This window comes from Erinaceus europaeus, chromosome 1 (assembly GCF_950295315.1).
Source record: "Erinaceus europaeus chromosome 1, mEriEur2.1, whole genome shotgun sequence".
Lineage (NCBI taxonomy): Eukaryota > Metazoa > Chordata > Mammalia > Eulipotyphla > Erinaceidae > Erinaceus > Erinaceus europaeus.
The window spans coordinates 159195026-159208392 of NC_080162.1; the positions used below are offsets into that span (position 1 = coordinate 159195026).

The 13367-nt window shown below is 39.0% G+C and overlaps 1 protein-coding gene across 1 annotated transcript in view; it reads left to right on the top strand.

The window, feature by feature from the left end:
- XKR4 (XK related 4) overlaps nt 1–13367 on the top strand; it is a 505142-nt gene that overhangs the window by 294821 nt on the left and 196954 nt on the right. The window contains exon 2 of the mRNA XM_060198888.1: nt 84–283. Within this exon, the coding sequence (XP_060054871.1) occupies nt 84–283 (200 nt within the window). The remainder of the gene's footprint in view (nt 1–83; nt 284–13367) is intronic.

Genomic DNA, 13367 nt, shown 5'->3' on the forward strand with positions numbered 1-13367 from the left:
TTTGCAGAAAGGCAAATCAATTCTCGTGTTTGAATTATAAATCATCACTCATCTCTTTCTTATTCTCCATGTTCTCTTTCCAGATATTTCCACACCATATACTTAGGTATTCGAAGTCGACAGAGTGGGGAGAATGACAGATGGAGGTTTTACTGGAAAATGGTGTATGAGTATGCAGATGTGAGTATGCTGCATTTGCTAGCCACCTTTCTGGAAAGTGCTCCCCAGCTGGTACTGCAGCTCTGCATTATCGTACAGACTCATAGGATTCAGGCCCTCCAAGGTAAGGGCTTGCAATTTGGTTTCTAAATTTGGGGAAGATTGACTGGCTGCTTTTGTCACAATCCAGGCCTTTGAAACAGGCCACTGTTGATATCAAACGGAGGTCCCTCTTGCATGTCTGCTATTTGGCATATGAATTTATGAATGATACACTTCTGTCCTTCAATATCATGTGTTATGATGACATAGAGAAAGACAGTTGTTTTGCCCTACTATTGCCTTTGACTATTTGATCAGTATAGAAGTAAAGTTAGTTGAGGATTTCTGACTAATATGAGGGAGTAATTTCCAAAAATTGGTAAACAATGCATAGTTAATTTTATTTCTAATGTTTTGTGTGTAGTATCATATATACAAATAGATGTAATTCAAATATTAGTATACTTCTGTCATTTCCTTTTGACACTAAGAAATATAAAATAAAAGTGAATTATATGAGTTAACTAATTAAAAATAAAGATTTAGAAAAATGACAATACTTAACAATATGTTTTAATGTTCTATTAAGTTTTATAATGCAAATATTATCTTCCAATTAATATTTTTGTGTTTTATCATCTTGTTGCTAATCTCTTCAGTAAGGCCATTTCATTTACAACTGAGCATTATGGTTCCAGAGGGCATGCTATTTAAATCTTTCCTGGAAGCAAAAAGAGTAGACTGGCTGGTGGAAAGAGTAGATAAATAAATGTGTGCATGAATAATGGCTAGGTCGACAAATTTTAAGGAAAGAGTTTCCTGATAACTTGTCAATCCTACAGCTAAATAGATTTGTCAAATGTCTAGCATATGGTAATGTTCTGGTTTGTTTCAATCTCAGTAGAGTCCTCCTGTGACTTTTTCATTGTATACACTCCTTTCTGTCATATTCTAGAACTTGCTTTAATTTGTGACTTGAAATGGATGGTTGGGGAATCTCTGTAAAACCCTAACATTTTGTAGAGGAGAGCATTGTAGCTTACTCAAACTGCTTTACTTAGAGAAAAGACGGGTTATTACAGGAAAAGAAGTACAGCTTTTGAATGTGTATACAGTGATCCTTTAAATTTATAGATTTCTGGTCTAACCTTAGATTCATGTTACAATCACTTTGATCCAAGAAAAATGGAGATAAATAATGAAAGAAATCAAAGGAATTTGATTTTCAAGTGCTCTAAAGAAAATTGGAAAAAATAGAAAAAAATATTTGATCAGAAACAGAAAAGCCTGGAAAAGTCAAAGTATTGACTTCCTCTGTGTTTAACAGAGGAAGACCACAAGTGTAGCACAGAGAGGTTTTGCTTGTTTATTTCATTACTTTTCTTTGTGACCTTGTGCAAGTCTATTAATTTATCTAAAACTCACTGGTGACAAATTTAACTACTGGATCCCTTAATCCCTTGACAACTCAGTTCCATCTTTGCATTAACACATGCCAAGGAAGCTTCTGGAGTCCAGCATAAGCTATAGGAGATAATCTGTAGATGTGTACATATGACATGGAAGAGTAAAGTCAATCTTAACTCTCTGTCACAGAATCCAGTATTCATCTCTAGAACAGGTTGGCACCTACTTAGTGTAACTTAGAATAGAGAATTCTCTAAAAGATGAAAATTCAAGCATAATCTAGAGGGTAGTCATCTGCCTCTCTATAACCCAGTACTACTGAGTGCTTCTACTAGTTTGCTAAAAGATTTTAAAAAGTCGGACAGAAGGGTGGTTTGTCTTTTTTTTTTTTTTATCTTAAGGATAATGAAGATGGAGAGGAGGAGAGAATTTAAGGACAAGGAGTCACTATTTCAGTTTGATAATATTATTTAAATTTTTGTAGGGGGAGAGACAGGGGGAAATCCTTATTCTTTATAATATTATTCAGACACAGAAATTAAAATTTGTATTTCTTGAATTATGTTTTTTACCTGATACCACTATCCTCAATGTACCCTTTTAGACTACATAGGTCTACATCAGGCTTGCTATAAACTTAGGGAAACAGAAGTTATCCTTGGCCAAGGAGACTCAATTGTCAAAATCAGCATGCTGTTAGGAAAATATTTTCTGTATCACAGTCAGAACTCAGAGTGATACAAAGATTAATAGAATCCATGCAAGGCTATTAGGTTCATGATAAGAGATCAGCCTACTTCAGTTGATCTTACTGTTTTGTTTTTGTTTTAACAAGGAAATTAGACAGAAGGTTGTGTTAAAAGACCAGAGAGTGATAACACCTTCAGCAAATAAGAACTAAACTTCTAGTAAAAAAAAGTCAATGCAGGCAACACTATCTAAATCTTTTGGTGTTTGGAAAAGAAACCTACCCATAGAGCTGGTCTCTAGATATAACCCTCTACAGATAAATGGTCCCTCTTTCCAAGGAACCAGCTTATACATTAAATCATTGTGACCTGCAAAAGTAGAGATCCTCCCCTCTGTGGAAAGAAAAATGACTGTATGAAAGAATCTAGTGCAGCATATATTTTCAAACAGCTTAATAAGAAGCAAGTATTGGTAACTATATGAAAGAAAAGGAGTTTCTGCTATGACTACAGACCATCAGTGGACATAAAACCGTGCAGTATTTGCAAATAGCTCTGAATATAGAACCTTCTGATGCTTTGTTTAGCAGGGAGTGTCCCTAAGTCTGCAAGGCATTTCCATACGTGATTATGCCTGAAATTAATATTTTTAGGATAGAAAGAAAATTGCTTTTCAAACTCAATTGCAGTCATCTACAACTCTCTGAAGGATAGTCTATTTTTTAAATACATCAGGGAACTCAAACAAGCAATATGACATTTTGAAACAGATGCTACATAATGTCCTTTTTCCTTTTAGAAACTGGTGTAGCTCTAAAACTCTGTTAACTGTGAAAATCCTACCTCAGCACTCCTTTCTTATTAAATAATTAAGCCACGGATGCTTCATTGTGTTGGAAGCTAACTGGCTCAGTGCAGACCTTTTTTTTTTTTAAAGTATAATTATTTCCCACTTTGTGCTGCTCACAAAAGGACAGTATGAGTCCTGTTCTGAGACCAGGAAACCAGGCTAGAACAAGATCTGGAACATAAGCGTGCAGTTATTTAGCCATAACTGCTATTCTTTATTGGATATGGAATTTTTCTTGAAATATCTGCCTTTGAAGTATAAGAAATATCCAAGGAGGCCTAACAGTATATCCACAGCTGAAGTGGCATATAGTACACATAACACATAGGACAACACTTAGTACTGTATGCAACACTTGAGAATTTGAAGTTGATATCATGTAGTGGATTTCCAAACCAAATTCATATACCCACTAGGAGAGAGATAGAGGAAAGGGGTGGGAATAGAAGAAGAAATACTATAAACTGAGATAGATGACAGTATACCCATTAGCCTCTGAGGATACTTCCTGCAGTACCAAAGATGTTCAGGAAGATATTGTCCAAGACCTGCTAGTATTTTCAATAACTGAATTAAGCAATAGCTTAAACCTACCCAGGACCTTTGATTCTATCCAAATGGTGCAAGCAAAGGTAGAAGGCTAACTATCTTCTTTAGACCTCAGTCACTCCTCATGACTTTTTAGAAAGGCCTGAGAACCTGTCAAATGAGCAGATGGGGCTAGTGGGTCCATAAAGTTATTGTGAGTTTTGTGGTTGGGATTCTCTGAACCCTGGTTTTGGATTGCATGACTCAGTTTCCCATGGTTGGAAGTGAAGATCCAAACTCCCATACCAATAGTTGTCTGCAGACCTTCCCCAGGAGCAGTGTGGCTCAGTGCCATGCTTCATGTGTTTGAAGGGTCATTCTCTGGGACATGCACAACGAATGCTGTGCAGAACCACACAAACCATATGGCATCAATAATGAAGCTGTGCCAACTACAATTCAGACTGTAGTCACCTGGATCTGACAATAGATATCTGACCCACACTATGTAGTTATAATATAGCAGTAACACCTCCTTGTAAGGAACAGTATAGGGCACACACTCATGCACACAAAATCATACAACCGGGTGTCAGTCTACCAACTCATACCTCTCCACTTTTTCCATCTGAATTTACTTCTACATTTTCAGTTTCACTTTCACTTGGCTTTACTGGAAGACCCCATTCTGCCCTCTCAGTTTATTTAGACATGATGTTCAGAGTGAGTTATGATCTAGTGCCTTTGCATAATCACTTTCCCAGGAAAGCTTTGCTAAACAAGAGATTTAAAACAAGAAACAGTATACCTATACCTGCTTCAATTCTGATTCCTTCAGATCCCAAAACCCTGTAGGTTGTTCCACTGACACACCACATTTTGTAAAAGGAAGAAAGATGCTGTTCCACTGACACACCACATTTTGTAGAAGGAAGAAAGATGCTGGGCTAGCTTCACCGGAGAGAGAGAGGACCCAGGAACTCATGGTGGAGCGGGAATGCAATGCAATGCCTTTATTGACCAGAGACAGTGCCTTTATATATATCTTTAACCAGAAGTGGCAAGTGGGAAAAGGAAATGGCTAGGAGAGGGGGGTGGAGAATAGCACGAAGGTAGAAAGCTTCCATAGCAGCTGTTGTGAAGGTTCTAACCAGTGAGATTAACCAATACCCTGCAGGCAGGGTGGGTCTCAGGCAAAACAATGATTACGTAAATAGACTGTAGTATCAGCGATGTAGGGGAGCTGGCATAATGCCCAACAGAAAGGAAATGGGACAAGATAATGTTTCAAGTTATTATTCCAAAGTTTCTAGCCTTGTATCCCAGAAGATGCTGTCCTCACTCCCCTAAAGTTACTAATACATCCCTGTCTAATAAAAGACACATCACATTTTGATGACGGCTTTTCTGATGTAATAGCTTCAGTGAATTTCACATTAAAAAGATTAAGTGACCTAGAAAGTAGCACATCAGTAGATCTCTGGAATCACAAGCATGGGGTCTGGAGTTCAATTCCTGCCTTTGCATATGTCAGAGTGTTGTTCTACATTGTTGAAGAAGAAATGCAGTGACTTATCATCATAAATCTTCCTTTCTCTGTGTGATGCCTGGCTCCTCCTCCTCTGCAGGGGAGGAAAAAAAGCAGGCGGGAGTGCCAGCCCATGAGTGGGACTGTATCCTGGGGCCCTTTGGATCTGTCTGCTTTGGAGATGCTATTTTTGTTCATTAATCAACACATTTATTGACTTTCTATTGTGTGCATGATGGTGTGTGAAGCTCTGCAAGATGTGTCCTTAAAAAAAAAGTTCACTTTTCATGGAAAAGTTTATGGTGTAGCATTATAAGCAATGTGACAAAGCATAATGAGAGACAGTGCATTCATCAGTAGCCTTTCTGAACAGGAGGTTGTATTTTCTAGAAGGTGGGTAGTAAATTGTGAGGAACCCTTAGGCTCCCTAACCCCCATCAAGTTCCATCATATTTCTGGTTGAACTGCCTACACTTCACTATGGGTTGGTTCTGAAGGAATCACTGACTCCTTCCCCAGGGGCCAGAAAGGACATCTAACCCACAATCTACCTGACGCTCTAATCTCTGCCTACTCCCACCATCCCTCACCACCTGGAGCTATGTAGGATGTTTGTTCACTGAACTGCACAGCTGGCTCCTCAAGTTGACTTTTTCAACTAAATAATCACCATTATGCAGCAATTCAAATAATTTTAATTTATCTTTAAAGATCTTGTTTTCTTTATGTTTTGGGTAGAGACAGAAAGAAATTGAGAGGGAAGAGAAAAACAGAGATGGAGAGAGATACCTGCAGAACTTCTTCACTGTTCATGAAGCTCTCTCCCCAAGCAAGTAGGCACTGGTGTCTTGAACCCGAGACCTTGTGCGTGTTAATGCCAGTCCTCTACCAGAATGCCACTGCTCAGTGATGGGGAACATTTATATCAGGTGTTCATAATTTCAGGCTTTTATATCTAACCCAATACCTGAAAGATTCTGTTTCCAGTAAGCTACTGCATATTCCTCAACTATAGTTGTGCTACTGAGAAAAAAACTCAAGGACAATGACAGCTCCTGGACATAAAGCCTTGACCTTGTATACGTAAGGGAACTATCAGTAAACGGCTGATAAGCAGCAGCTATTCATACATTAAATTTAAATCTATCAGGCCATGTTATGGCAAACCTGGTTGAGTGCACATGTAACAATGTGCAGGGACCCAGGTTTGAGCCCCCAGTCCCCACCTGCAGGGGGAATGCTTTGCAAGTGGTAAAGTAGAGCTGCAGGTATCTCTCTGTCTCTCCTCCTCTCCATCACTCCCTTCCTTCTCAATTTCTGGCTGTCTCTATCAATAAATAAATAAAGAAAATAAAAACACTAAAAAATTAAATCTATTATTTATATATTCAGTTATCACACCCAGCATTTAAAGCTGTTCAATCATTTGCCACGTTTGTTTTCTTTCTGCCTGAATCTACCCCTTTGTATCTGGAATTCCTGATGTTTTGTAAACCTTATTAATAAAAGGATTCAGGACATGAAGAAAAGGCTTTTACTGGGTCATGCCAACCCCCATTGTGTCCAGGGGGGTCACCTTCGGGCTCCCAGTCAGACCTAGAACTTGTCTTTCTGAATACTCTATAATCCTGTGTCCCCAGACTGACAATGTGAAAGTACATTTCCTCTTCTCCATGACTTGTCTCTTAACCACCAAGTGGCAGGACTCAAAGCCCTTGGAATGTAGTGGAAAAGATAGCTTGTGGCTTGAACTGAACTAGAATTATATATCCATATTTTTTTAAGAGATTAATTTTATGCGAGAGACCAGAGCACCTAGCACTCAGTGCTAAGGATAAAATCTAGGATTTCAGACATGTAAGTCCTCTACTCTACTATTGAGTTTTATCTTCTTTACCAAAAAGGCTGTATGTGGCATCTAGTTTGTTCACATAAAGGAGAAAACTCACTGGTATATTCACATTCCAATGTGTGGTTTAGATTCAATTTTCCCTAAAGCAATTGTATGAAGACATGAATACTTTGTAAAAAGCAACAACAACAACAACAACAAAAATTCAGTGCATTACCATGGAGAAGGGGCTGCAGGGTGCTTGTATTGAAGGGAGATATGCCTGTCAGAGGTATTTTATTTTATTTTATTTTATTTTATTTTATTTTATTTTATTTTATTTTATTTTTGCCTCCAGGGTTATTGCTAGGGCTCAGTGCCTGCCTACAAATCCACTCCTCCTGGAGGCCATTTTTTCCCATTTTGTTGCCCTTGTTGTTGCCATTGGTGTTGTTATTGTTGGAAAGAATGGAGAGAAATCGAGAGAAGACAGAAACTGGGAGAGAAAGATAGACACTGCAGACCTGCTTCACTGCTTGTGAAGACACCCCTGTAGGTGGGGAACCTGGGGCTGAAACCGGGATCCTTATGCTGGTCCTTGCGCTTTGCGCCACGTGCGCTTAACCCACTGCGCTACTGCCCGACCCCCAGAGGTGCATATTTTAAAACCAAATTCATTGCAAGCAACCTCATATTTGGCATTGAAACTTTTAACACTTTCTATAGTCTAATCGATTAAGAATATATTTGGTGGAATATTTTCCCAGTAAAACTCTTAATACGATTAAATTAAAGTAGCAATATCTTCCAAAAGACTATGTTGAGCAGGTATAAAAGTATATTCATCATTGTGTAATGAGTGAAAGAGTTGCTGACACATTGTTGACAGGAGTTTAGACCCAGTTTCCTATCAAACTTTGGTTACGGGTAGTAAAGAGAAGCATCATCTTCACAGCTTTTTCTCATGGACAGATTAGAGAATACAAGGGGAACAGAAGAAGCCCTCATCAGCAGAGGCAGGCTGATAGTCCAGCAACAGAGCTTTTTACCTATTGTTCCGGAGGCCTAGGATAAAGCCCGCAGGCGAGGAAAGTGACTTGTAACATTGTGAACACTTCAAACAAATGTATAAACTTAATGACAAATTAAAAATACAAACTTACAACCATACTGGACATGTTTTTTTTTTTTTATTTTATTTATTCCCTTTTGTTGCCCTTGCTGTTTTTTTTTTATTGTTGTAGTTAGTATTGTTGTTGTCGTTGTTGAATAGGACAGAGAGAAATGGAGAGAGGAGGGGATGACAGAGAGGAGGAGAGAAAGACAGACACCTGCAGACCTGCTTCACCGCCTATGAAGCGACTCCCCTGCCGGTGGGGAGCCGGGGTTCGAACCGGGATCTTTATGCCGATCCTTCTGCTTTGCGCCACCTGCGCTTAACCCGCTGTGCTACAGCCCGACTCCCCTGGACATGTTTTAAACCAACACCGCTGCAAATATTGAGTATGTATTTAGTGTTGAAACTTCCAAACATTGAGAATAAATTTGTAGAACAGTTTTCCAGGTAAAATGTCCACACATAATTAAGTTAAAGAGGGACTGTCTTTCTAAAAGTACTTATGTGTGTCAAGCAAGGTATAAATACATATTGGGCTGTGTGGTCTGAGAATAAAGAGCTGCTTTCACATTGTCTTCACGGGGTATTAGATCCTAGCTTGCTCTAATAAATATTTTAAGTGCAGTGAAGAGAAACATTACCTCCACTGCTTTCTCTCACCTATCAGAGAACATTAGGTGATAGCCTAGTGGTAGAACATAGGGTTGGAAAACCTGAAGTTCTAGGTTTGAATACCATCCTCCCCAGTGTGATTGTGTTTGAGCCTGGGTCCAAGAATGCTGATAAAAGAAGTAGTAGAACAAGAGAATGTGGTAAATGTTCATACAGAGTTTCAAAATTACAGATATTTTGAAAATAGACTCTTCTTTTTTTTTAAATATCTTTATATTTATTTACTTACTTATTCCCTTTGGTTGCCCTTGATGTTTTATTGTTGTAGTTATTATTGTTGTTATTGATGTCGCTGTTGGATAGGACAGAGTGAAATGGAGAGAAGAGGGGAAGACAGAGAGGGAGAGAGAAAGACAGACACCTGCAGATCTGCTTCACTGCCTGTGAAGTAACTCCCCTGCAGGTGGGGAGTCAGGGGGTCAAGATCCTTACGCTGGCCCAATCAGGATCCTTACGCTGGCCCTTGTGCTTTGTGCTTAACCCGTTGCTCTACCACCCGACTCCCGAAAATATACAGCTCTTTAGCTCTTTTCTTTCTTCTTTACTTCCTATGTCAAGAATGCCAATATCCATCTCTCTTCTTTCTAACTTCATTGAACTAAAGTAGGATTGACGCATAATTCTATTTTAGTTTCATATGTGTATCATGCTGATTTGACCTTGTGTACATGGAAAGGTGGTTATTATAGTACATGTATCATCCTTTCTTAGCAATTTTCAGTCTTACAATATCATGTGACTATAGTCCCTATGCTATACATTGTATAGCCTTGGCTTATTTTTCAACCTGTGTATGTTCTCCCATCCAAGTACTAACCAGGCCTGACCCTGTTAGCTTCCAATATCAGACGACATCAGGTGTGTTCAGGGTGGTATGGCCGTAGACACACCTGTGTATTTTCTATTTGATTAAGGTAGACAGAACAAAATCTCACCTTTGCCGCCCACCCACACACACCTACAAATGCCAGTCCCATATGGTTTTACCTTCCTTTTTTTTTTTCCACGTCTTAATGCTTACCAATCTAATGCTTAACACAGACACAAAGCATAAATGAGTAAATAGTACTGGTGTCTGGGTAGCAATGTCACCCTTGAGCGGCTTTTTTATTTTTTATTTTATTAGTATAGTTAGGCTACATCCCTTTGTTCAAGGCAGGCTTGAGGAAAAAGTGTATTAATCACTGCAAAATGTGGGCATCTGATTATTCTCTAGCATTCTTGCTTTAAAGATAAGGGGTGGTAGAGCACATTGTATACCTTAAAAATTCACGGGGGCTAGGTAGTAGCATAGTGGGTTAAGCGCACATGGCTTGAAGCACAAGGATTCGTGCAATGATCCCTGTTTGAGGCCCTTGCACCCCCTGCAGAGTGGGGAAGGTCACTTCAAGGGCAGTAAGGCAGGTCTGCAGGTGTCTATCTTTTTCTCACCTCTCTCTGTCTTCCCATCCTCTCTAGACTTCTCTCTGTTCTATCCAACAACAACAATGGCAACAATAACAACAGCAACAACAACAAGGAAAATAAGGGCAACAAAATGGGAAAATGGCTTACAGGAGCAATAAATTCATAGTACAAACAATGAGCCGCAGTGATAACCCTGGAGGCAAAAAAAAAACATTAATTTTGTGGCCAGATCTCATATGTGTGTCAACGAAGTGAGCCTTAAGTCTTATTGTTTTTTCTTCTCAGAGCATCTTTTTATGAATGAAGAGTAAGTGCTTCCTGGTAAGGCAGTTAGTTCTCCACTATTGTGTTTTTTCTTCCAGCAACCTAAATAAGGCAACCGGAAGTATTAGTCCTCATATGTTGAGGTTTTCAGGCTATAGTCTATCACACTGTCACAACTTTGCATAAGTAACTTTTGACCTCTGTAGCATTTTCTATGCACAAAGCTATTTGTTTCCACTGTAAGTTGAGGACTGAACAAGAATCATTTGTATTTGAAGGAGTGAAGGAGGTTTGATTGTAACTGTCTTGGTATTGTGATCATGTATTTTAATTAGGTAGGATGTAAACTGATCAAAGGTGGATGTAAAAAGCACATTGTTTCTGTGAAATCTATGCTGGCAACTTTAGAAGTCGTGACTAGGACCAGAGCAAGGCAGTGCTTCACTAGATGCCTGACAGTGAAGCATCTGAATCTCTTTACTGCCCGACTGTGTAGTCCTGGGTGAGGATTTGTGCTCCTTAGCACCACTGCAGTGCAGCTTGTGAGCCCACCACTGGTTCTTCATTGCATGAAGCTTGCCAGGTCTGTAGGGGACTTCCAGTGTCCCCCAAATGCTCTGGCTTGTGTTCTATCTCTGACAACTAGCTGGTGTTTGTTGTGGTGATGTGTTGTTTTAGAGTACCACCTCTAACCAAAAAAGCAGAATATAGGAGTTGCTTCCAAAAGCACACACATTACAGTGCACAAGGACCTGGATTTAAGCCTCTGGCCCCCACCTGCAGGGGAAAAGCTTTGTGAGTGGTGAAGCAGGGCTGCAGGTTGTCAGTTTGTCTCTTTCCCTCTCTACCTCCCCCTCCCTTCTCACTTTCTCTCTGTCTCTATCCAATAATAAAATAAAAATAAGTAAATAAATAAACTAATAAAATATATTTTTTAAAAAGAATAGCTTCCATGGTGACTGTTCATTTTGAGCCACAACTGTAAGAAAGGCAAAGAAGTTCCTCAGTCTCTATGACCAAAAAAAATAAATAAAATTCTTAAGCAATAGCCACTACATAGGAAAGTTGTGGGGGTTTTTTGGTTTTGTTTTTAAAACACTTATCTTTCTTTTTTTATATTTTATTTATTTTGTTATTTTAATGTGAAAGTGTAGCTACACAGAGAGAGAGAGAGAGAGAGAGAGAGACCAGAACACTGCTCAGTTCTGGCTTATGGTGGGGCTGGGGATTAAACCTGGGTCCTTAGAGCCTTAGGCTTGAAAAGTTTTTGCATAACCATTATGCTGTCTTCCCATCCCAGGAAAGTTGTGGTTTTATTTGGTACAAATATGTAAATGTATTCAGTAGCAAACTTTGTGGAAAGCTCTGCAATTGATATTGGAATGGCGGTGTATTCCCCCCTCACATGTGCTGATAAATTCTATAGAGGCTGCAAAACCTGGGTGATACTAGTGATGACGCCAGCACTCACAGACCACACTGCACTGTCCTCAGAACACCTAGTACATAGGATGCGATCAGTGGTTATTTGTTGAGTAAATGAAAACTTGCATTCCTCCTACATGACAAATCCCTATGCTAGGTATAATGGAAACAAAAACAAATGGCATCATATACATAACCCTTGATATCAAAAGGTTAATAGAAAAGAAATACCAAGAAATTATTATCAGTATGCTGTATATAAGTGCTGAGCATGTTAAGATTCTTTGGTGACACAGAGTGATTATATGTAGAAAATGCTCCAGATGAATTAAAAATGCCTTCAGAATAGTAGGATGTCAGGAATTGTTAGAGGTATCAGGAATATTTTCATGAGAAAAGTCGTCTCCTAGCTGGGTCACAAAATAGACCTAACATAGTGTTACTTCCTGTGATGAAAATAGAGTAACTAATAAAATCTGAAGGGGTGGGTACTGATTTACTCTCTTCCTATGTCTGCTCAACAGTGCTCATGATGGTGGCCTCTTCAAAGAAATGGAATTGTTGGTGTTATTTATTTCACATAGTTAGATATATTCCTTACACCTGAAAGACCTGTCTAGCATCAGGTTGGCTCTTTGCATACACACACACAAACACACACATTTAAAAAAAAAGAAAAAGAAAAAGAACAACCTATTTGGATATTCTTCCTACTTTTCAGGTTTTGTTTGTTTGTTTGTTTTGTTCTGTTTTGTTTTTTTTTTTTTGCCTCCAGGGTTACAGCTGGAGGTTTGGTGCCTGTACTACAAATCCACTCCTGGCATTTTGGCAGTTGTTGTTGTTGTTTGTTTGTTTGTTTGTTTGGGGGGTAGGAAAGAGAGGAATTGAGAAGGGAGAAGAAGATGGGGGGGGGGGATAGACAACTGCATACTTGTTTCACTGCTTGTGAAGTGACGCCCCTGCAGCCAGAGGCTCAAATCAAGATCTTGCATGGGTCCTTGAGCTTAGTACTATGTGCACTTAACCTAGCTTAACCCACCATTGCCCGGCCATCTTTTTTATATCTACTTATTATCTTTCAGTGAAAAAGAGATACAGGGAGAGAGAGAGAGAGAGAAAGCGAGCGAAGGTCTGGTTTATGGAGCTGCTGGAAGTTGAACAGAGTACAGCAGATCCTAGGGCATGAAAGTATTTTGCATAACCATTATGCTATCTCTCCTGCCCAGTCTTTTCTTTTTCTTTTCTTTTTCTTTTTTTTGGCATGGATAAGTACTTTGATAATCAACAAATAAATCAATAAAATAATAAACCACTAGTCTGCTTAATCAATATGTATATAGAACTGAGTTTTAAATACTCAACACCATGAACAGCTTTGTAAGGTGAGATTTAACAAAACAGACATGGCACCTTGGCCACTTCAGTCCACTTTAGTGAAGTATTGGTTC